The 26579-nt window shown below is 36.0% G+C and overlaps 1 protein-coding gene across 6 annotated transcripts in view; it reads right to left on the bottom strand.

Moving 5' to 3' along the window:
• Window positions 1-18297, bottom strand: part of KANSL1L (KAT8 regulatory NSL complex subunit 1 like) — a 156045-nt gene extending 137748 nt beyond the window's left edge. For 2 of the 6 annotated variants that reach the window (XR_011074126.1, XM_068544539.1), the window contains exons 1-2: window positions 18103-18297; window positions 1662-2778 (exon numbers count right to left, since the gene is read on the bottom strand). Coding sequence is in view for 5 of the 6 variants with exons in the window: in XM_068544539.1 (XP_068400640.1) it covers window positions 1662-2749 (1088 nt within the window). In the remaining variant the exon portion in view is untranslated. Of the gene's footprint in view, window positions 1-1661; window positions 2779-4722; window positions 4877-5642; window positions 6106-18066 lie in introns of those variants that run through there. The other 4 variants (XM_068544540.1, XM_068544543.1, XM_068544541.1 and 1 more) reach the window with 4 other exon arrangements.
• Window positions 18298-26579: the final 8282 nt, after the last annotated feature.

The raw sequence follows: 26579 nt of genomic DNA, 5'->3' as shown, positions 1-26579 counted from the left end.
TGAAAGGATTAAATAATATATCAAATGTAAAGTAAATAGCACAATGCCAGTTAGAAAAATATGTCCTCAATAACTATTAGCTCTCATTCAAGTCCATTTCAAATATAGTGATAACAGAACACCAAAAGCCTGGAATGCTCACTTTGTTTTATATTTTACTCCTCACTATAAAAATTAATATACTGACCTTCTATTTATTAGTAAAAATTAATGTATTCTGCTTCTAATTCTATAATGATTCTCACTTATCTTTGAGAATTTGATAAAAATGATAAACTTCTTCCTCCCCAAATACCACATATATACACAGTATTTTGCATCAATTTAGGGACATTAACAGATTCTCTGAAAGCTAGATTCGAAACTATATTCTACCTGGCTGTTTAAAATAAAATTAATTCAAATTAAATAAAATTAAAAATTCAGTTCTGGGCTTCCCTGGTGGCACAGTGGTTAAGAATCCGCCTGCCAATGCAGGGGACATGGGTTCAGGCCCTGGTCTGGGAGGATCCCACATGCCGCAGAGCAACTGAGCCCATGCGCCACAACTACTGAGCCTGCGCTCTAGAGCCCGTGAGCCACAACTACTGAGCCCATGTGCCACGACTACTGAAGCCCACGCGCCTAGAGCCTGTGCTCCGCAACAAGAAAAGCCACCACAATGAGAAGCCCGTGCACCGCAACGAAAGAGTAGCCCCAGCTCGCCGCAACTAGAGAAAGACTGCGCGCAGCAACGAAAACCCAACGCAGCCAAAAATAAATAAATAAATAATAAATAAATAAACTAAAACAAAAAATTCAGTTCTTCAGTTGTACTGGCCACATTTCAAGTGCTCAATAGCCACATGAGGCTAGTGCCTACTGGATAACACAGACATAGAACATTTCCATCATCCCAGAAACTTCTATCAGAGCTGTTCTGGAGTATTAAAATGGTATGATAAGTAAAACTATTTTTCTCTGTGCTTCTGTTTTGTTTTGTTTTATAAAATATCTAGTTATCTCTCTTTGAAGCAGATTCCCAAGAGGGTAGAGGCTGTGAATATTTTGCCTATCACTGAATCTCTAGGGTCCAGCACATAAGCATTCAATAGGTATCTAAGAGCTGACGTTATAATTTTGTTTTGGTTATATTAATCTAGCAAAAATTGACTAAATTGGTAAAGACCAGAGCTGAAAACTGTGAATACGAGCATATAAATAGTTCAAAAAAATTTTTTTAAGTAACAGGTCAATTTATATGTACTGCCAACTGATAAACTCCTGAAGCCAGTGAGGGCTACCTACGCAGACTTTCAATTTTTTTAGCTATACATTTTGGCTAGATAACTTAAGCAAAATTTTAAGCCCTGTCCACAGCCTATTCTATTCAAGAACAGGAAAAATACATATTTATAGCTAATTATTTTTCATTATTCCTATTTGGGTATTTTTCCTAGATAGAGCAGTTGGGTAACTTATTTTTAAATAGTATGTATATATTCACAGACTGTCATTTTTAACAAAAGAAACATTTTAAAAATTCACCAAAGTTTTATAACTTAAAGATTATGGCTTTAAGATTTTAGAAAATCTATTTCTTTTCAACATATCTTGAAATCAAGACAAAATTGCTGCTATACACAGAACAGTAAAAGGTCTAATAATAATTTTGCACTTACACGGACACATTTTTTCTAATGGTATATTCATCCAAATCGTCATCAGAGCTGCTATCAGTTGCATCAGAATCCAGACCCTCTTCAACATGAGACAACAGCCCTGTAGCAGACAGTGCAAATCTTTGGATTTCTGCAGCTGTACACTGTGCAAAGCCATTTTTTGTATCATTCCACAATTTATTCTCTGCAGTCAATAAGTTGGTGTCTGGTTTAATTTCAGTGCATTTAGGTAAACTGTTATCCAAAATTGTGGTAGGTTCATGAAAAATCTTCATTTTGGGGAGTTGATGTTCCATAGAAAATTTCATTTGCTGACCATAGTGCTTAACAACATGCTTTGCCAGGAGCATCTGCAAATGTTTCTGAGTTCTTCTAGCCTGGCTAAGTAAAATTTTCTGTTTGCTTACACAGTGAAGTAAACGAGCACTCACTTCCTCCTCTTTTTCAGCAGTTGAGAAACTAATAGGCATGTGTGAGTGGTCAGGCCCAATTTTGTTTTGAGCACAGTGCAATAAACCCTTTTTAATCTCAGCGTCACTATCTTTATCCAAAAGTGCATTCTTTTGGTACCACTTACAGTTTTTCAGTTGTCCTTTATCTACATTAGTGTCTTTGGTTATATTTGAATCCAGAATAATTTGTACATCTGTCATGCACTGACTCGTGGTATCTGACAGAGGTTCCTTTTTGATGAACTCTTCAGAACGAGAATGACAGATTTTTCTGAGCTGAATGTTGCTGCCATTACACAGTATGTTTTTCAGCTTATTGCAGTGGGGTTCCCCTAATTTCTTTTGTTTATAATTCTCACTGTATTTATTTAATGTAGCATTAGAACTCATTAAAAGAACAGTCTGGTAATGTTTTGAAGACTGAGAGGAGCCAAAATGTTTTAAATTCACAAAATTAGTGCTAAGAGTAGGTTCAGAAGTTGGAAATCCCAGCATCTGAGAGAAAGTGTCTCCTTTTAGCTTTTCATCTACAGTTCTTGGACCTTCCATGCATAGCATCTTGTCCGACTCCATGGTACTTGGTAAAGATGAAAAGCAGATACCCTTTGTTGCTGCCTCCCTCAGAGCTGGGGTCATGGCGAATCCTGCAGATAATTACTGCAAACCTAAAATAATGTAAAAATAAATGATCAAATATCAAGAAAAAAGTTTTACGCTTATACTTTCCCCAAGGGCAACACTTTCAATGTCTCTGATTAAAAAGTGAATGGAACTAAATTCCTCCTCTATTTCCCAACTCCTAACATTATCTCTGCTCTTTGCTAGCTCATAAGGAATTCAGTAAGGACTATTCTTCATTCTGACTGTGGGCCTAATACCCAAAACTCCAATGAAAGTTGCACAGTGCCTAGTATTTAAGAGTTAGACAAATATTTGTGAATGCAATTACATCTTAGGGTTCCATTTTTTGGACAATGTTTGGTGAGAGTTAAAAGAAAAAATCCAACCTGGGATTCATACTTGAAAATGTGACTCAATCCCACATTTTCAGCCAAAAGTATTATTTTTATAAGATATAATAAATTGCTCAAAACCTTCATTTCTCAATTTAAACTTCACAGTCTGAACAGTATTAATAACTAAAATGTAGGAAATAAGGTAAGAAGATATAAGTGAACTGAACTACAAAAAAAGTATATAATTGGGAATTCCCTGGCGGTCCAGTGGTTAGGAGTCTGCACTTTCATTGTCAGGGTAAGGGTTCAATCCCTGGTCGGGGAACTAAGATCCCACAAGCCTCACAGCACAGCAAAAAAAAAAAAAAAAAAAAAAAAATGTATATAATTTCACAGGTGCTAAAAATAATGTGGTAGTAAAAACTAGCCTAATCTGCAATGTGCAAAATTTTTTTTCTGAAAAAGCATCTGCAATCATTATTTTCCTTTTCACAAATGGATAGTCATCAATTATCATTATAGAAGCTCTTACTCCTGCCTGAAAAATAGTGGGGAATGTAACAGATGACACTAAAGATTAATCCCATAATTAAACAAATTTTATCAAAAGAAAAAGTATAAAACCATATATTCTGACTCATAAAAAAGTTAATCTAGTACTATTAAAAATTATGAAGATTGAAGAGTTAGTGAAAAAAATTTTCTTCATTAACAATTACAAGTTTTTGAAGACACTTTGGAACTATGACACTCCATAATTTTTGTTTCAATGAACATGACAGTTAATAGTCATTTAAATGGCCACACTCCCATACTGTATGTCCCCAGGAGGTAGCTGTAACTCTAGACCCTTCATTCTTGTTTAAAAACACAGAACCAAAAGCTGATTCTTTGCAAAGACTAATAAGAATGATCAAAAGGAAAAAAAGGCACAAAAACTTCTATGCAATTAAAATAAAAATCTACACACAGGGTTAAAAGCAAGTGATAGACTAGGAGAAGATAACTGCAACGTATATCAATAGACAAAGGATTAGTATCCAGAATATATTAAGAACGCCTAGGAACGGGCAAAGGTTACAACAGTCGGACACTTCAGAGATGATGACATCCAAATGGTCATTAAACATATACTCAACTTTACCAGTAATAAATGAAATGCAGATTAATAATGCAAGAGACCAGTTTTCTAATCACCAAATTGAAAAGAGGGTTTTAAGTCTGAAAATATCACTTACCATGGGAACATGGGAAAATAAGATTTCTCACATCTATTTGAACTATAAATTGATTCTATAATTTGACAATAATGTGGAAAATGTGTTTGTCACAGGTGCACAAGAGATCAGTGTTTGTATGAACAAAACACTCTTTCAAAGCAACCTAGATATCTAACAGTGAGAGAATGGATATTAAAACATGATGGAATACTAGAATAGCAGTTAAAAAAAAAATGACCTAGATCTATATGTATCAATATGGACAAACCTCAAAAACAGAATAAAGTTTAAAAAAAAAGAAATGGTGCAGAAAATGTATAGTATGGTACCATATAAATAAAACACAAACACAAAACCATACCATATTTATGTACATATACATGTTGTGTTTACGTGTTTACAAGAATAAAAGACAAACCAGAAAAATACCCACCAAAGTTGTAACAGTAGTTGCATCAGGTAAGTTCCATGAAACAGAACTAACAGTGGTGTTTTAAGAGGAGCTGAATTTTAACTACAATATTTTATTACTTGGGGGAAAAAGATTAAATGAAATATGAGCAAATGTTAATCATTGTTAATTCTGTGTGATAAAAGTAAATGTTTGCCTTTTTTATATTTTACTGTATAATGTCTCCAAAAAATGTAGATTTCTGTATAATTTTCTGTCTCAAAATTTATACACTTTTATATAGTGCCTCAAAAATAATAAATCCTATATATAACAGATTTTCATTTATTCTAAATCCAAAACAAATAGGAAAACAAAAATAACCATAATATTGGGTTTTCTTTTTAAAAATATAGTTTGCACTCTACTTTTATGAGAAATAGAAAAATAATTATAAAACAAGCTAGCACTGGGAAATTTTTTTTTCAAGATTCAGTCTGTCACTTGATCAACTCAATGACCTATAACTTCTAATTTATAAACATCTACAATAGTATTTAAATAACTACATTGCTCTCTGAGGGAAACTGCCCTAATCACAGTTCTCTCTGAGGTAATCATATTCAAAAGATACTGTACTCTATCCCCTCCTTACCCACCTTCTCTCTTTCAAAAATTTGAACAGGGTGCTAAGGATATAATCAAAGTGGTTAGCAGCAGGGGCAGAAGGTGAAATAAGAAGAAGCAGTGGAGTTCATCTTAGGCCCTGGATAAACTAAAGATAAGGGGAAACTAAAAATAAGTAGAAAAAAGAGACATAGATTAATAGATAAGAAATGGAGTTGGTAGAAAAAAGAGAAGGGAAAGAAATGTAGACATTGAGAGTGGCTAAGGAACCTTTATGGTAGAGAACTAGAATAAAACATACACACAAAAACTCTGGTAAGCTCTGTAGGCCTTACTTGGTATGATAGGCAGCTTCTAAAGTGATCTTAATAATCCCCATCTCCCGGTATTCATGCCTTTGTGTAATCCTCTCCTCTTGAATGTGGACTGGATTTAGTGACTTGCTTCTAGCAAACAGAATACAGCAGAGATAATGGGATGCCACTTTCAACATTAGGTTACAAAGATACTGTGGCTTCCATCTTGTCATCCCTCTCATTCAGGAGCACCAGCTGCCATGTTGTGAGCTGGGAAGACCCTCATGGCAAAGAACTATTGTCTTCAGCCAACAGACAGCAATGACCTAAAGCCTGCCAACCAGCCATGTGAGTGATCTGAGAAGCAGATCCTTCCTCAATCAAGCCTTCAGATGCCTGCAGCTCCAACCAATACTTTGACTGCAGCCTTGTGAGAAGCCTTGAGCCAGAGGCACCCAGCTAAGCCATGCCTAGATTCCTGACCCCCAGAAGCTGTGAAATAAATGTTTTAAGCCATTAAATTTTGGAGTAATGTGTTACATAGCAATAGATAATTAACACACTTGGATATAAAGATTTGGGGATTCTGGACTCTGGAAGGCCCAGCCATATCACAGTTCCTATTCTAGGATTTCCATGAAGTTCTTCTGTATTCTACTCCCGACTCTATCCTTATTAAAAAACCCTAGCCTGAAAGTCTCTCTACTTTGCAGCCGAAAGAAACTCAAGAAAATAACTGTCTCCTATTATTAAAAAAGGTTAAATTATGTTCATATAGTTTTAGCATAAAACTCAAGTCCATTTATTCCAATTTTTTAAAATACCTAAGTATGTAATCACTGTGTATAACCAATGCTTACTAACTGATCATTCTAAACTCTACCACTTCTGACTACCTCCATATTAACATAAACAACTACACTTATTACTAACATTTCTAAGATCTACAACTGCTTGGATTTTTCACTATTTTGTTAACTGCTATGTTGTCAAGATGCAAAAGTATCTGACATATAGCAGATACTGAATTAATATTTGGTGAAAAATAAGTGGTTGCCATTATACTTAAAATCCAAAGTTTTTCTTACCATGGCCTACAAAGTTCTACACTATCAAGTCCCTGACTACTTAGCCTCCTGTAACTTTCTCCATGGGTTACTGCACTCCATAAACACTAGCCTCTGTGTTATTCTTGAAACACACCAAACAAGTCCTTGCTTCAGGACTTTGTATTTGCTGGAACAATTTTCCACAAATAAGATAGCTAGCTCCCTCACTTCATTCATGTTTCTGCCCTACAGTCACCTCCTCAGAGAGTCCTGCCTTGACTAATTATTTAAAATAGATTTAGCCCCTCACTTCATGATTCTCCATTCCCCTACACTGTTTTGTTCCTCAGGGTGCTAATGTCAGAACCTGACTTTATATTACATTCTAGGAAGTAATATAGTCTAAGGGCAGAACTCAATTTTGTTCAATGTTCTAATCTGCAGCACTTAAAACAACGTTTAGCACACAATAATTGTCAGATATTTGTTGGCTGAATTAATAAACAAACAGACAAGAGAGTCATGATTTTTAAAGGTATCCCAGAATTTAAGTAGTAAAAGTAGAAACAACACCTATTTCAGTTATTATTTTTAAAATAAGTGTTACAAACACAGCAATATATAAAAAGAATAAGTCACAACCAAGTATGGCTTATTCCATGAATGTAAGACTGGTTCAACATTTAAAAAAAATTAATCATTGAAATTCACCATATCAAAAGACTAAAGAAAAAAAAACAAATAAAAAGCATCTGACAAAATCCAGTATCTGTTCATAATTAGAAAAAAAAAAAAAGAACTCAGTAAATTAGGAAAAGGAGGGAAATTGCTTAACCTGAAAAAGAGTATCTACACAAAAGCCTAGAGACCACTTCATGGTTAATGATGAAAGACTGAATGCTTTTACTATAAGATTGGGAATGCGGCAAGGTGTCTGTTCTCATCACTCCTATTCATCATCACATTGGAGGTCCTAGCCAGTGGAACAGAAGAAGGAAAAAGAAACAAAATGCATAGAAATCTGGAAAATAAAAAGTAAAACTGTGTCTATTCATTGATGACATGATTTTCTACATAGAAAATCCCAAGGGATCTATAAAAAAAGCTCCTAGATCTAACGAGTTTACTAGGGCAGCAGACATAAGGTCAAGATACAAAAATCATTTATATTTCTAGATAATGGAAATGAAAAAAACAGAAATAGAAATTTTTAAAATAGTATTAATTCCAGTAGCTTAAAAATATGAAATACTTAGGTATAAATCTAACAAAAAATGTGCAGGATCTACACACTGAAAAAAACAACCACCAATGAAAAACAATCAAGTAAGATCTAAATAAATGGACTGACACATTGTGTTCATAGATTAATTATTCAATATTGTTACAATGTTAATTCTCCTTAAACTGATCTATAGATTCGACACAATCCCAATCAAAATCTTGGCAGAATTTTTGTTAATATCAACAAGCTGATTCATAAATTTGTATGGAAAGGGAAAGCAACTGGAATAGCCAAAACAAGAAAAAGAACAAAGCTGAAGGACTCATACTACCTATCTATTTACAGTAGTCAAAATAAACATGGATTGGCAAAAGAATGGACAGATAGATCAAAGGAAAAAAGAGAGTTCTGAAATAGACCCACACGTATATGGTCAATTGATTTTTGGCAAAGATGTAATGGCAATTCAATGCAGAAAGACTTAGTATTTTTAAAACAAATGATTCTGGAACAGTAAGGCATCCATATGCAAAATCCTGAGCCTTAACCCACACCTCATACCTTATACAAAAATAGTCACATCCATCAGAATGGATCATAGACCTAAATGTAAAACTTAAAACCATAGAATGTCTAGAAAAAAATAGGAGAAGATCTTTGTGATATTGGGTTGGGCAAAGATTTTTTTTAGCTATGACACAAAAAACATTATTCATAAGAGAAAAAAATTGATTAACTTTCACTTCCTCAAAATTAAAATAAACAATAAAATAAACATTTAGCAACTATTTAAAATATAATAACTGAGGAGCCTTTGACATAAACATACAGAAGATAATATGTCTAGGAATTAGTGGAAATCAGATGTGCAAACTCCTGAAAGTCACTGAATTTACCATTCAGGTTAACTCTGAATAATGGTTTTGACCATATACAGTTTTAAATTGTAATTATTTTCAATTGTATATTATTTCATTTTTACACATAATAGACAACTGGTTAGAGGCAGAATGCATAAGGAATACTGATTTGAGAGTATAAAATAATAATTCTGCAAATTCACCTGAAGATATCTCCATTAGTTCCATAATGATCAAAATTATTTTATAGCATCTAAAAGGTATTTCCAGTATTTCAGAAGCCAGTTTAAGACAGTGAGAATAACTAACCACAAGTAAGACCATCTGGTTTTCATTTGGGTATAAATCCATCCATACCACAACAAGTTATTTATAGAGAAGTGCTTGTGAATGACAGCTGTAAACCTATTTCATCTTTTAAAAACAAAACAAATAAAAATTTTCCAAAAATTATGGAAATTAACCAGTTGACTTTTTAAAAGCAGAAAATGAAGAAATGGCCAACATTAAGTCATAAACGTAGTTTTGTCTATTTTTGGTAGAAGCTGGATGTTAACTTCCATTTAATATATACTTGATCTAAGATCAAACATTCAACAGTTCAGTTAACACATATTTATTGAGAAGTATGTAAGAGACACTACCCTAGGTACTAGAAAGATTGTAGAGAGCATGACAAATAAGGTTTCTATTCTCACAGAGCCTACATTCTATCTAGCAAATGGTAGGTAGACAATACACAAACAAGAAAACAAAAAGATCAGAAGTAAATAGGGGTCTCATAGTGTTTTTATAAAAATTAAAGTAGAGTAATAGAGCATAACTACACTGCAGTAGGAGCTAATTTAGATTTGTAGATGAAGGAAGACTTCTATGTTGGTGACATATGCTCTGAGACTTGAAATGACAATAACAAGCTAACCAAGGTTTGGGGTAAGAGCTTTCCAAGGAAAAAAGACAATTAATAGAAAGCTGTAAAGCAGGAATAAATTCGGTGTTTGTGGAACAAAAATTACAAACTTGTCTAGAACATAATGAGCCAGAGAGAGAAAGGAGATCAGGATCAAGCCAGGGGGTTCACTCACATTTATCTGAACAAAGGAAGAGGTGTTACAAAGGAGGAAGAGCCCTAAGAGGAGACTTAGAAAGTCCAGTTAGTGGGATTTCCCTGGCAGTCCAGTGGTTAAGACTCTGAGCTCCCAATGCAGGGGGCACAGGTTTGATCCCCAGTCAGGGAACTAAGATCCTGCATGCTGCACGGTGTGGCCAAAAAATAAATAATTTTTTAAAATGCACACTCCCATTCATTAAAACATTTAAAAAACCCAAAAACCAAAAAAAAAAAAAAAAAAAGGAAAAGAAAGAAAGCAAAAAGAAAGTCCAGTTAGTGAGAGAAAAGGAAATTCCAGAGTGTATGTAATTGAGATTCCGAAGTGTTCAAAAGTATGTTAAAAAGACATGGGCAGCTCTATCAAATGTCACAGTGAGTTCAAATAAAATGAAGATAAAGAAGTGAAAGATGATTATTACTTTCTAAGAAATCTGTTGAAGAGTCTTGCTTTTTCTTAAAATAAATTAAAGAAATACCCCGTTCCAGCTTTTACTAGCCTTCCATGTGGGGGAAGGGAAATACCTAACCCCAGCCCCATCGAGCCATCCTATCCCACCTAAGAGGTGGAAAAATCTGTGAAGAATTTGTGAAGTTGGGGCACAGCCTCCCTAAAAGACAGACTTAATCATCAGACTATAGAATGCTTCCTCTATACCTCACATCTTACTAAAGACCTATTTACTAAAGTTCCTTTTACTAGGTATATCATGTTCCCTCTTTCAACAGGAAATTACAAGGCATACTAAAAGACAAGAAACACAGTTTGCAGAGACAGAGCAAGCATCAGAACCAGATTCAGATATGAGAGGAATGTTGGAATTATCAGACTGTGACTTTAAAATAACTTAAACAACAAATTATGATTTTCTAAGGGCTCTAATGGAAAAAGTAGACAACATGCAATAACAGATGCATAATGTAAGCAAAGATATGGAAATAGATGGAAATTCTAGGAAAGAACCAAGAAGAAATGCTGGAGACCAATAACACCATAACTGAAATGAGAATGCCTTTGATAGACTCATTAGTAGACTGGACATGATTGAGAAAAGCATCTCTGAGCTTGAGGATATGTCAATAGAAACTTCCAAAATGAAAAGCGAAGAGGAAAGAGACTGAAGAAAAAAAAAAAAGGAACAGAATATCCAAGAATTGTGGGTCAACTACAAAAGGCATTAACATACATGTAATGGGAATACTGAAGGTGAAGAGAGAAGAAATATTTGAAGAAATAATGACTGAGAATTCCTCCAAATTAATGTCAGACATCAAGCCACAGAACCAGGAAATGCAGAGAACACAAAGCAAGATAAATGCCAAATTAAATAGCATATGTCATTCAATAAATGAAGTACTGTATTAAAATTATATTACATGAAATTATATATAATAGCCAATAGTATGCTTAGAACAAATAATAGTTCATTAATTTTTTTTTTACTAAAAATTATTTATCATACATTTTTCCCATTAGAATGAAAGCTGCATGAAGGCAGGATCTGAATGTTTTCATTCACTGCTGTGTCCTAAAATATTGTTGGGCACATAGTAGGCCCTTAATAAATATTTCCTCAATAAATACCATCCAAAATAATAAAATCATTTAAAAATTTCAAGGAAAAGGATTCATAAGATATTTTATTGTGAAAGGAGTCTTAAGGCTGGGAAATATTAGTATAGAACATTGCTGTCCAATAAAAGTATGATGTGAGCTAAATATGTAATTTTAAATTTGCTACTAGATATATTTTAAAAAGTAAAAAGAAACATATGAAATTTGAATTTCATTGTACCCATTATACAGAAAATATGACTCCAACCTGTAACCAGGATAAAAATATCTTCATGAGACATGTTCTTTTTTATGTGTGCTAAAGTCTCAAAATACAGTGTTCATTCTACATTTAGCACAAGTCAATTTGGACTAGTTGCATTTCAAGTGCTCAATAGTCACATGTGGTTAAGGATTACTGTACTGGACAGTATAAAGCATACGGTACCCCTAAAGTAAACAGGAATCAACCATTAACTAAAATATTTCAGTCCCAAAGTTCTTAGCCAAATATACTGTTTAGTATTTTTAGACACTTATGCTTAGGTTATACAAAAAGAATGTGAAAAAAGCAAATCCTCAAAGAGTTTTCTAAGCATCTTGTTCTTCTTATGAATATTCAGTTTCTAATTATTCTGGTTTCTAATTATTCAGTTTCTAATTATGCACATATTGGGTCGAAAAAAAGTATTTGGATCTTACCTAAATCTAAGAAACTTCTTTCTAGCTGCTAAAACACTGTATTCTATTTACTCTCGGCACCACTATCATCTTTGATGATTATTTATTTTATATACACCCAAGATACTCAAGGAAACTAGGTCCCTTCTCTAAAAAGAATTTGGTCAGTCCATGACATAGGACTTTAAAGAAACTGGAAAGAATAAAACTGAGAAAAAAACAACTAAACTTCCTTAACCACAACATACAGAAACTAAAATAGTAAGCTAACAGGATTTAAGAAGCAAAACTGCAAGAAATCATATCACCCTTTCAAAGAAAGCAACCAGATAAATTCTGATTATCTGTTAAGAGGCAATAGTTCTAGATAATCCAAAAATCAATTATATTTCCTGGGCACGAACTTCACTTTCATGTTGTACAACAGAGTTTTCAACCTGCATTCCAATTTAAGTAAAAATAAATAAATAATAATAATTCCTTAGCACATCCACAGCCCAGAAATTTTAGGGGTGGCCAAAAAAACCCCAAAAACAACAACAACCAAAACCCAAAACCAATCCATTGTAAAACTATTACAGATAATCCACCAAGTAAACAACCCTGTAGCAAAAAGTCCAGATTTCAATATATATACATTTTCTTAGAAGTATCTTAAAAAACTACCAACCAGAGAGAAAATTTCAGTAACACAAGCCAAAGTTTATTCATTTAAATTACAAGCATTTAAAAACTACAAAGAATCAAAACAGTTTTTTTTTCTTTTTGGCTATATTAAATTTCATTATTATAAATAAAATCAAATTCAGAAAAATGGGGGAATTGTAAAGTCAAGTCTATACTACAAATTCTAATTTGGGGTCTATAATTTAATCCAAAGAACATTCATTGTGAGTTAAGGAAGAAATTAGTTGTTCTGATATTATATTACTAAAAATAAGGAGCCTTGCCCTGTTGTCTCCAAAATGCTTCAATTAGTGACTTAATCTTTAAGATTTATAAATCATATGTATTTATGAATTTAGCATTAATTAAATACAATCTGGTCCCTTGGACATCATGAGATATAGTAAATACCATCATGTCATCCCTCAAAAGCTGCATGTACAGTGAGATAATTATGATAACAATAATTATTGAATTGATCCCAACACTAGTAACCAGGTCTTTATAATTACTACGCAGGTCACATACACCAAATAATTTTTGGCATATGGTCTAAAGAAAATCAAAAGTTAGCTAATCTAGTCTATCCTCAGAGCTGAAACTAAGAATCTAGACAATTATAAATAAGAACCACCCTTCCTCCTGAGAATGAACATTAAAAATTAAAAACCAAATCTGATTTTCCATCCCCTAAAATACTACTCCAGATCTGACTATGACTTACATTCTAGCACGCACATGTATATTCCATATAGTCCATGGGGAATATCAAATCAATATCTACCCTCTGAACATTAAATTTACTCTTTCAATTGAAATCTGGATAATCCCAATTCTCTTCAATGCAGTAACATAAACTAGGAATAAAAGTATCGTAAAGAAGGCAGATTCATCCTTAAGTTAAAAGAGAGTGAAAAGACTACCAACAGCATTTTGAGAGAGGGGAGAACCCTGAAGCAGAGACAAATATTAAATTATTTCCACACTTACAACTTTAATGTGTTTCAGATAGCTGATCCATTATAATAAAAGAGAAGCAGCAGGAAAAAAATTCTTTTAGCAAAATTTGAGCAGCTCTTCCAAACATTACTGAAATATAAGGGGATTAAAAGTTTCTAATTTGTAACTCATAAAGTTAAATTAAGTCAATTAAACCAATTAAGTCAATAAAAGTAATGAGAAAGAGTTTACACTGGTATAATTTTATTCCTCAAAAATATAGGAACTACTGGAAGATACAAAATACACTGTTGTGTTTTCAAGATCTCTTTATGCTACAAATGGGCATTCTCAATTTACAGCAGAAAACACTGTAGTAATTGGCATGACCAAGGTACAGTTAGCTCAGCACTTTCTATTCAGTAACATTTAAAGCTAGAACTTCTTCCACTTTGAAAACTATGCCTAAAAAGGAATTCTCTTTGAAGACTAAAGGAATTTAATTAAAGATAAAGCCACTTGGGTGGCCACATAACACATCAAACAGATCATACTTCAAACTTCAAGCAGAATTATTACTATTCAGTTATAAATGCATGACTCATAGGAATATAAATGAGTCATTTTTTTTCTGTGTACATCAACTTAGATCCAGAAATTTACGTTTAGATTTAGCACTATCACATTTGCTCGTTATATACATTTTGGCTCCAACTTAATTTCACGTGGTTAAACATTGATTAATGATCTACTACCAAGTAAAAAAAATTTTTAAATTACTTTAAACAACATGCTTGAAGATTCTTGATCTTATAGAATTAGAAATAAATTAAAAATTCATTAGAAATATTAACAAAGCCTTAATATTATAAATGATTGCATTTTCTCCCAATTCTGCAAGAGAACTGTCACATCCATATAGACATAAAGTGTTCCTGAAAACCTAAAAATATTACCAAGTATTAAAAACTTTCATTATGAATCGTTTTCAGATTTTCATTACAGACTGTCTACAGGCAAGTACAATATTACCATTTTTATTAACACTTGCTGGTTTATTTATCCCACACAGAGTAACAAGCACAGTTCAGTGCAATCTCTTCAGAACATTTAAAAGGGAAAAAAAAGTAAATTTTTTGGAAATGAATACACCTTCCTTGCCTTTCTAAATCAAACATACTGAAAGTAATGTAGGATTGTATTGATGACTGAGGGTCATCATTATGTACAGTATTCCATTATAGTCCTGTGATATAGTAAGGACTTTAACAATAGAGGTATAATAGACGAGATGCTTTAAAGTCAGTAAACGGGTTGCTAATTTCCTATTAGCTGACACTTCAGGTGCAAGCAGTCTCATTCTTTGCTGTTTATAACTTGAGGAACCCAATCAGTAAACAATCTTCTAAACCTGAAAGAGACAGCTTTCGGCCTCCTTCAACTACTAATACAGTACAGACAAATGTAAAAGGACAGGAAGAGCGATAAATAACTGAGCAAGTAAAAATTACATATGACGAGTAAGGTTAAAGGCAGTAAAAGATGTTAAAGGTAATTAATTAATAGTTGTGCTATCAAGAACAATCTGAATAATGAAACAAAGTAACTTTAGACAGTAGGCTTTTTTTCCTTCAAACACAGAAAAGGCTACAAGTGAATATGAAACAATTAAAGTGAAATTTGTAAGTGAATTCCACACAAGATAGACTATTTCCTTTATTCACTCATCCAACTTATTATGATAAATGGCATCAAAACTGGATGGAGTTCTTGGATAACGCAGCAGTCGGACAATGAGAAGTCACTAGAAGACAACTGTGGTAAGATCAGTGAGGTCCCACCTGAACGGAGTACTCAAAGTAATGAATCAAACAATAATAGTATACTGCCAACAGTGTACTCCTAAATTGAGTAAGACAAAAAAGCAAGATATAATTTCCTGACCTTTCAGAGGTCAAAAAGATAAATATTAACAGTCAAGTTGCAAGTATTTATTGAGCACCCACTATGTGGTTTGCAGCACATCAAATATGAAATATATTCCTCTTCCTCAAGCAGCTTCTAAGAAAATAAAACACATGTATCACAGACACACGTGAAAAAAAAATTTTATGCTAACGAAAGCAAGGTTTTTTTTGTTTTATTGCTAATCCCAGATGATGAAAAAAGATGTAATGTGAGGCATGCTGATACATTAGATGAGTATTAAACAATACTCTGGAAGGTAATTTGGCGATGTTGCAAGAGCCTTAAAACACAAACACACACACACACACACACACACACACACACCCAGTAATTCCTCTTTTACAAATCTAGGGGAAAATTTTCCAAAGATTTATGTAAAACGCTATTCTCTGTAGTGAAATTTACATCAGCAAAACATTAGAAACATCCCAAACATCTGCCAACAGGAAAAATTTTAAATATGAAAGTTACATGATATAACATCGAGCTGCCAAAAATAATTTTTTCAATGACTAAGAACATGGGACTGTTTATGAGGTAAAGTTAAAATGATACCACTTTTAGGAAAAATACACAGATATGCATAGGAAAATAGTTAAAATACAACTTATTTGTGTTTTTCTTATTTGCACCCGTCTTCATTTTCCAAATTATAAGATTATTTAAAAATAAGCAATTGTTATTTGAAAAGGCACATATCACACACACACAGTAAATGTAAAAAAAAAAAAAAAATCAGTGTGACAAAATCGGCCTGTATTAAGAAAAATTTCATGTATAAAATTAACCCAGAAGGGTTGGGTAAGAGAAGTAATGGTAATCTATCTAGATTAAAACTATGAGGAAATGGTAGCAAGCTTGACATTGATCTGATTAAGAAAGTGGAAAATGACAGAGAATCAAAGATAATAGTTACAACAGATTTTGAAGATATTCAAATATCCTATTTCATGATTCATTCATCGTTTATATTCTTCCAGCATGCTGGCTTAAAAAAACAACGGACTTTTGTTATAAAACCGTATTACCTGTCAATTTCTGTATTTGTAGTGCTGGTAAAGATTATAAATCACTTTTACTAACACAAAACATGTGATTCTCATAACAACCTCTTAAGGCAAGGACAGCATTATGAAACTATTTACAAGAGGAAACACTGAGATCAGAGAGGTTGTAACCTGCCCAAGAAAACAGCTAGTAAGAATTGGAAACAGCCGGGACCACTCACTGCTAAGCCTTTCCCAAGCAATCCTCATTCCAGAACACCAGGTTTTTCGCTAATGCTTAATTATTTTTTTGAGCCACTTTTTCCTAGTCTAAAACACTGTCGGTTTTGCCTGCAGTACTGGTAAATATCTCACTTAGGTTTTATTGCTGATAAACCTGCCCCATCCGGTCGGAATTTAAAATAACATCCTACTGACCCAAACTCAGCACGAAGTTAAGCAAACTGGTTAAGGAAAGACGAAGAAAGTAATCTTCTTAAATCTCGCCAGCTGACTACAGTTTGGGTTATCAAAAAGTGACGTGCTCCCCACAGTTTAAAAAGAAAGAGAGAAAAAAAAAAAAAATCAATCCCCGCAGACCGCTGATCCGAGGGGAAGGGACAAGTGGGTCCTGCCCGGAGCAGAGCGGGCAGAGAACGAACCAAATACTAATTCTCTCGGAGTAAGAAAACATCACAAGATCCAGCCAGTGCCTTCCCTCTCGGCTGTAAAGCTAGCCTCTTTCCAGTAGTTTCTTTAATAACCAGAACATAGTCTTGTATTTCTTGCTACCAAACACCAAGTATCCTCAAATTTTCCGGCAACATCAATCCCTTCAGCACGCAGAGAAGCGGCACAAACGTGGCAACACCATTCCTCAACAATTCTCTAGATTCTCCTCCATCCCACGTAATTCTAAAGGCCAAATCAACGTTTGCCTGAAATACAGTGAAGATAAATAAAACAAAGGTCCCATCTAACGCAAATAACTCCGCCTCAGAGACTCCCCAAAACAGCCGACACCACAACCACAGCCAGCAAAGCGCGGCCAGCGAGGCAAGAGGCGGGCCCAGAAGACCACGTGTTCGGCCCTCTGCGCACGCGCCAGCCAAAACAAAAGGGAGGCTTGCCAAGCCCCTCCCCTGCCCCCACGTGACCGCGCTAAGATCCGCCCCCACCCCTCCCTCCACCCCTTCCCTCCCCTCAGCTTCTGCCAAAGCTGTTAGGTTTAGCCGTTTAAATTTGGCTGCGGTCCGACCCCTGCCGTAGAGCGCGATCCGGTGCCGGGAGGTAGAATCCAACAGCTCAGAGGATTCGGGGGGGGGCGAAAGGGCTGCCGATCGGTCGCCTGGCCCGCAAGTCCACCCAGCGGTCTCCTCCGCTCTCCCCTCCCGCGCTGCCGCAGTCCCCGGCTGAGGAGACCCACCCCGCTCAGCCCGCCGCTCAGACGCCGGCCACTCGCCTGCTGGGGCGCCCTGGCTCCCCTCCGCCGCCGCACCTTCGGTCCGGCTGTGGTGGGGGCTGCTGAGGTGATCTCTAGCTGCCCGCCCGCCTCCCCCAACCCGGGGCGCCGCTGACTCGCATCCAGAGCGCATCCCGCTCCCGCCCCAGCCGCCGCCGCCGCCGCGGTTTAACAGTCCGCCAGCTGCCCGCAGCTCCGAGCGGCTCGGGGGACGGAACCCTGCCGTGATGGAGGGGCAGTGGGCGGGGCGCGGCGCCGGCCAATGGCAGCGGGGGAGGGGCAGCGCCATGCAAATGAGCTCGGGTGGCGGGGAAACCCCGGCAGGGGGCGGGACCCGCAGAAGCGGCACTGAGCGTTCTGGAAGGGGCTGGAGGTCGGCGCCCGAACGCTGCTGCATAGGGGGCGGGCGGGTTCGGCGCTGCTCCTGCTTCCTCCTTCTGTGGTCCCCGTGCCAGCGGGGAAAAACACACACACCCGGGCGACTTCCCGCCCCTGCTTTGCTATTTCTGTACCACCGTGACAGCAAAAACAAAGCGAGAGGAAAGTCAGGTTGCCTTACGCCCTGCCGCCCGCGCCGGCTCCTTGGCGGCCAGACCATCCCGCCCCGCCGCTGGAGGGGCAAGTTTTAACAAAGCTTTGTCACTGTTGCCAAGTCTCTACGTGTCCGTGCGTTTGCATTTCTTTCGGCTCTGCGCTCAAATCCAAAATCGTAATTCTGTACCACCCCCGAGGGGCCCTGAAAGAGGATGGCAAATCTGCCTTGGATCTAGCTGGGTCGTTTTATAGTAAAAAAAAAAAAATCAGTAAGGGTCAGCTCAAACGTTTAAAAAATCTGTACAAAGCTGGTTTGAGTGGCGTTGGAGTTAACTCCGTACTGCAGTAGCGCAAATAAATTGATGGAGTTTTAGGCGGAGATAGTTGGCCAGGGACACAGAAAAACATCGCTAGGAGTTTTGCACCTGGCCCAGCGCTCCGCTCACCACGAAACTACACCCAGGCATTTACCCAGCCACGCACTCAATTTGTGTGTATGTGTTTAAATAACTGAGCACTAAATATAGCTCCTTAGGCTGTAGACGGATTACAGGCTTTCCTAAGCAACTAATTTACACATGGAATCATTTAGGGAATGAAGCGCACTAAAATTTTAGATCCACAAAGACAATTGCCCTTATTTCTGCCTTATTAATAGGATAAGATCTGGGGGTGGGGGTGGAAAACAAGGAACTGGAGTTTTAGCAACACATAAGACATGACGCAAATTACTGGAATTGGAAAATAACCGGCTTGTTTTTGGTCTTTTTAGTAGACTGTGACATAACTGCAATGATTTTTATGACAAGCTGCATTTATAGGAGAGAATACTTTTTAAAAATTGCTCAAAACAATAATCGCACCTTCATATGGGGTAAGGGAAGTGTTTCAGAAATCGATTTACCATCATTGGAATAAAAATTGTAAGTGAATGATGTGTTGTGAAAATAATTAAATCAACAAATATTTATTGGATATTCAAAGGAAGGGCTGTCGTATCCCTGGGGTCAGAAATACAAAAATGAATAAAGCATTAAAAAAATTTTTTAATGAACAATCTGAGAAGTCAAGCAAGTGTTATGATAGTTCAAAGAAAGATTTCGTATTTGGTCTGGGTAATTTAAAGGACTTTAGGCAGTGAAAGAAGGAAGGCATCAACAGTTCAGAAGATAGTATCTTTGAGTTTGAGTAGAGGTGTAAGAGATGACACTGCATACTGTATTTTTTTACCCTATTTAACCACATATTAAGGACATTGTCCCTTGACACTGAATATTATTCTAAAGCATGATTTTAATATTTATAGCAGATGCATGCCAGTTTTCCAGAGACTGTAGAATACCAAAGCTCCTTAATAGAAAAATTGACATACTGAACTGTTTGTCAAATTGTTTTCTATATTATTCATTCAGCAAAAGTCTGAAAAATGCATGTAGTTAATTTTTAAACATCAAGGATATATTGTTATTCAGAAGGTACATTCAAAGCATTCTGATTTCCAAGAAAAAATATAACACTGGCTAGGAGACTTCCAGAACCAGCAAGAACAAGGAGAAGGGAAGGGCACCATTCTTGCTGACAGAATTATTACCTATCTGGAAGCATTTAAAAGTGTCCAGGTAAGCAGTATCATAGTGATTTCATGAGATAATCTCTCTCCTCAACACTGGTTTTTGTTCAGTCACTCCTTTCACTCAGGAAACGTGTGCAGTGCTTAATATACAGCTGACATTATGATAAATGCTAGTGATACAGAAGAAAGATCATACCTAGTCTTAAGTAGCTCACAGCCAAGAAGAGGTTACAAGTACAGCATTTTCTATCCCCCTTCTCTGCTCTGTTTTTCTCTATGGGATTTATGACCATCTAATGTAACACAGATTTTGATTCTTTTGTTTTTGTTGTCTTGCCTTTCTAAGCAGAATGTAAGCTCCATGAGGTCAGGCACTTTTGCTGTTTTGCTTACTGCTGTATCCCCAGAGCCCAGGACAGGACCTGGCAGATGTAGGTTTTCAATACATATTTGTTAAATGAATATATGCATTTAATTCTCACATTCTGCAAAGTGAGTGTTATATTCATTTTCCAGGTGGAAAAAAAAAAAAAAACCTCAATGAGGTTAGATAATGTAATATATCCAGATTCTCACACTAAAAAATGGCCAAATTTGGGATTTGAAAAACAGACCTGCCTGGCTCCAAAGCCAGAGTTCTTTCCCCACTACCTCTCATAGAATAGAAAGCTAGTTTGGAAGCCTGAACTATTATTCCTCTATATTTCCGTACCCAGGGCAACTGTCCTCCCCTGTCATATTCTAGTATATTTAATTCTTTCTTTTTATAATCATGTTTAAAAAGTGGAATAGGAAAAGTAGCAGGGCTAAAGGTGATAATTCCTATTCAGGACAGATTTAGCTCTAACTAGCCAGGATCAATGGACAAGCAGACAAAAGGCAGGGATACACAGCAAGAGCTATAGGATTCTTAGAACAAGGGCAGGATACAAGAGTAGTCAGGCCCATGACTTTAGAGGGACCAAAAAATGACTCCCTGTGTATACAAATATACATAGCACCTTTATTCACAATAGCCCAAACTGGAAACAACCCAAGATCTTAAATGGTGAAAAGCCAATTGTGGTACATCCATATAATGGACTGTTACTCAGCAATAAAAAGAAACAAACTGTTGGTACATAGGACAACATAGTTGAGTCTCAAACAGTATGCTGAGTGAAAGAAGCCAGACACAAAAGAAATATTTTATGATTCCATTTATATAAAACTCTACAAAAGACAAATTTAACCCATAATGACAGAAAGGAGACCAGCAGTTGCTTAGGCTTGGGGTACGGGGAATTGAGGGGGAAGGGTATATGGCGTAATAGAAATACTCTCTATCTTGATCATGGTGGAAGTCAAATGGGTACATGCATTTGCCAAAACTCATCAAAATATATACTTAAAACAGCTACATGTTATTGTATGAGAATTATAATTCAATGAAGTTGATGTTTAAAACAAGGGCTCTCTGATGAAGGTTGTGACTCAGAAATCTCAAGGAGTTTTAAGTCCAAAATGAAGACAGGCAGAAAAATTAAAAACTAGTCTGCATCAGTTACGATGCACATAATCTGTGTGAAATGCATTTGAAAGCCCCAAATAATGATGGCTTAAAGACACAGGGGTTAATACTCTCCATTATAACATATTTTATCGATTCTAAGACACATTTTTTTCACAGTTTAACATTTCTGAAATCAGAGTCACCTCAGTGTGGATGCAATAAGAAAGCATTGTATCAGTTTGACTGGCAGTGGGTTTTTTTTTTTTCTTAATAATATATAAATAATGGTGCATCTTAAGAGTTAATGAAATGTGGTTTAAAAAAAAAAAAAGTTGAGAGACAGCCCAGAGCTGATATATCAGCTCCACAAGGTAACCAGGAATGCAGGCTCCTTCCTATTATTCTCTTCTGCCATTCTCAGCCCTGGCTTCCATTCTCAAAGTGACTTCATGTTGCCAGAGGGCTACTGGAACTCCAGCCGTCATATCCACTTCCCAAGCAGCAGGCAAGAAAGGGACACTAGGCAAACAGGGCCTTTAAGGTACCTCTCCTGATGTCCCTCTCAACAAGCCTACAACTTGATTATGTGTATACATCTAGTTGCAAGGGAGACTAGGAAATACAGCTAAACTTGAACACCTTGTCACCTCTGCTATATAGGAATTATTATTATTGAGGAGGGGAAAATAGATGTTAGGCAATGGTCTTCAGTTTCCAAAGCAAAATGTCTAAAACCAGAGTCAGCTAAATGTAGCACACTGGTTGGGGTGGGGAGCCCAGTGGCGGGGTGGGGCGTCAAACGAAAAGACCCATAAAAGAGATTCTTGAACTACATTCCCCTTTTCAGGATCTGTGGCTGTGCCCACGGGTGTTATGATTGCTGAACACACTGATACAATTAAAAAGAATAATGGTGCGCAGTCTACAAAGGTAGATTAGGACCAAAATATGGAAGTTTAAGTAAGGAATGTATAGTTTATTCTGTAGGTAATAGTGGAACCACTGAAGAGTTTTGCATAAGGAAGTAAAATGATAAAAGTGTTGTTTTCAGACACTACTCCTATAGGTCTTTACCCTAAACAAGCATATCCAGAAATACTGGTCAGAACTCACTACAACTGAAAAACTGTCCCAATATTCTGATTCATTTCATACGAAGTATGCATATCAGGGCAATTTCTTGGGGTCGCTGAAGGTGTTACATATGTATTGTAACACCGGTTCTATTTCCTCAATTACTTACCATGTATAAGAATGTATGGAAGTTTTATCAGTCATGATGGGTCAAGTTATGATGCAATAACAAACCCCCCAAATTACAGTGAATTAACACAAAAAAACCTTTCTTTCTCACACAAAGTCTGTTGCAGGTCCAGGTAACTTTCCAGAGTGCTTGTCTTCCATAAGTTGAATCTACATTCTATACGTTGATCATATGTTACCCCCATAACACCTCTACAATTCCTGCCACAGGGTACAACACTTCCACCCACAATCCATTGGCAAGTACTAGTCACACAATTACAAGGGAACCAGGAAATATAAACTTCTCACGTGCCCAGAAAGGAGATCTGTGCATGGACTAAAATTAAAACTCTACTACAAAAGTCATGTCAAAAGATGTGACAGTCTTCAGGCACCGATCCTAACAACCAGGTCTAGTTTGTAGTTGTTATAGTAGGTATTTGTTAGTTGCCTAATTTAGTTTCTATTCCACAATTTCCCTTTCCTAACATTTTTCCTGTTTTTCATGCTGTTATGCAGCTCTCCACCCAGCTCATGTGCTTTGAGTGAATCTAATCCTATCTCCATGTCCCAAAGTGGAGCCCAGTTGCCTTAAGCCAATTAAGGCATTCCATTTCCTTTCGCACAATCACTGGTTCAGAGATGGGCATGGGACTAAAACGAACCCCATGAGAGTGAATTTCAGCTCTTATGCCCAAAATACTGGGCAGGAGTGCATTCTCTCACTCTAGATATGAATAAGAAAGTCCATCCCATCACCATTAGAGAAGCCAGTTTTAAAATTAGCCCTACACTCTAAATGACAAAACACAAAGATGAAAATAAACTGGTAAAGTGGGTCTTTAGTGAAAAGCTAAGCTGTGCAGTCAACCAGCTTTGAGTCTGCCCTATCTCTGAGCTTTCTAGTATTGTGAGCCCTTTCATCAATTTTTAAAGCCAAATTTGATTTAGGTTTTCTGTTTCTTGCACCAGAAAACATTCTATCTATATACTTTTCTACTGCAAAATGGAACATAACTTCTCTTGGGATATAGTAAACTTCTGGTGAGTTTAAATTTAAGAAAAAGACTGAATAAGAAATACAATTTTTAGTAATCAAAATAACTTCAAGAGGAATTTCATGAAACAGAATGTAAAATAAACAAATAAATTTGGTAATAGCTTGAAACTAGAAAAACCCAACTAAAATAAACTAGGGGTCTTTGGGAAAATGGCTGATTTCAACTCTAGGGCAGAAATTGTATACAATGGGTATGGAAATTTTTGTTGTGCCAGAGACCAAGACCAAGGACACTATCATAAAAAAAAGGCGTCATGTCGAAATGATTCAGGATTACAAGACGTCTGGCATTTGTTTTAAAATAATCCATGAGAGTAGAGGGTATATAGGGATATAGATGACTAAAGATTAGTCATGAGTTGATTATCATCAAAGCTCGGTGATGTATACATTGTAGTTCATTATACGATTCTCTGTACTTTTGTGTATGTCTGACATTTTCCATAATAAAAAGGAAAAAAATATAAAAACTTGAAGAGATTCTTATTGGCCTAGGATGAAACTATCTATGTACCCAAAAGAATAATGACTGTAATAATTAAAATGTATCAACATCTCCAAAATCCATGAGTTCTTATTTATACTAAAAAATCACTACCATCAGAAGTTCTTAGGGCACCTATGCATTACTCTAAAAATTGATAAAAGGAAAAAAAATCAAGAATTTATTCTGCCTTTTATTTATAAATTCTATGTCAGCATGTGGCAGCCATGTAGGTGCAACTCCCAGATCTCCCTTCAGGAAACAACTTGCCTCCAGCTGTTAGTACCTTTAGGATTCACATTAGCTTTTGAGCCAAGGCCACCCCCTCCCCAGGCAGTCCTTGGACAATGACTGAGCAGCGCAGAACCAGGGACTAACCATTTCTGCCAAATGTGGGACTCCTCTAATGGGCAGCCTTTACTCCAGAGCTCCTCCTTGGATTGGACAAGATTTTGTCAGATCTGCTTCATGGCCTAAGACTCCTTTATTTATCTCTGCCCAATATGACTTCCTTCCCTGTCCATCTTTGATAGATGTTACCTCTCAACAAACCTCTTGCACTTCTGTGTCTTCTCTGATTCCCAGAGTACCCAGCTATTCAAAAAGTTGATGATAGTTCTTTTTTATGGAAGTTGATAAATGCAAAAAGGAGTTAGAAAATTAGAAAGTCATCCTTTACAACTCTTAATTAAATAATAGATCTTGTAAATAACTATCAATGGATGTTAAAACCATTAGGTAAAATGTTGATAGAGAATTTTACAAAGATATAAGACTAATACTGTCTGAATCTACTGATCAATCTCAGTGTGTCTAAAAGTGAGACAACTAGATATTATGTCTCATGGTGTGATGCAATAGAATATTCACAGGACTGCTTATTAAGTTTCCAGGGCAAAAAATATTGAGCCTGAGTGTAATCAAGCCTCCAGCATTAACTATCAGTTTACAGGAAACATAAGGAATAGAGGATTAAATTAGAAATCACCATGAGAAATCAGTCAGATCAATAATGGTGGACATTCTATAAAATAAATGACCAGGTTTTTTCCAACAAATCAATGGCATGGAGGAAAAAGAAAGTAATAAGCCCCAACTCATTTTATGAGGTCAGCATTACCAGGATAACAAAACCAGGCAGAGACAGTGCAAGAAAAGAAAATTACAGGCAAATATCTCTTATGAAGATAGATGCAAAAATTCCCAATAAACTATATCAAATAGAACCAAGTAATATGTAAAAATTAGGACACATGATGACCAAGTGGGGTTTATCCCAGGAATGCAAGGTTGGATCAATATTCAAAATGCAATCAATGGGAAGAGAAATGGGAACATATTGTATATGTATAACTGATTCACTTTGTTATAAAGCAGAAGCTAACACACCATTGTAAGGCAATTATACTTCAATAAAGATGTTTAAAAAAAATGCAATCAATGTAATTCACTAAATTAATAATCCAAAGAAAAAAAACCACATGATCATATCAATTGATGTAGAAAATATTTGACAGAATTCAATATCCATTAATGATAAAAACTCTCATCAAATTAGGAACAGAATGGAATCTCTTCAATCTAATCTAATCTTCTACTAAAAATCTACTTTAAAGAAACCATTATTTAATGTGGAAGCCTGAATGTTTTCCTTCTAAGATCAGAAACAAACAAGCATGTCCATTCTTATCATTCCTATGCAACACTGTAGTGGAAGTCCTAGGAAGTACAATAAGAGAGAAAGAAAGAAAGAAAGAAAGAAAGAAAGGAATAGAGGGAGGAAGGGAGAAAGAAAGAAGGAAAGAGAAAGAAAGAAAGAAAGAAAGAAAGAAAGAAAGAAAGAAAGAAAGAAAGAAAGAAAGAAAGAAAGAAAGAAAGAGAAAGAAAGAAAGAAAGAAAGGAAGGAAGGAAGAAAGGGAGGAAGGAAGGAAGGAAGGGAAAGAAAGGAAGGAAGGAAGGAAGGAAGGAAGAAAGAAAGAAAGAAAGAAAGAAAGAAAGAAAGAAAGAGAAAGAAAGAGGAAGAGAGAAGGAGGGAGGGAGGAAGGAAGGAAACAAGGAAGGGAGGAAGGAAGAAAGGAAGGAAAGAGAG

Source organism: Eschrichtius robustus, chromosome 5 (genome assembly GCF_028021215.1).
Source record: "Eschrichtius robustus isolate mEscRob2 chromosome 5, mEscRob2.pri, whole genome shotgun sequence".
NCBI classification, from domain to species: Eukaryota; Metazoa; Chordata; class Mammalia; order Artiodactyla; family Eschrichtiidae; genus Eschrichtius; species Eschrichtius robustus.
The sequence above is the reverse complement of the archived record's forward strand: the minus strand, read 5'-3'. Positions and strand labels throughout refer to the sequence as shown.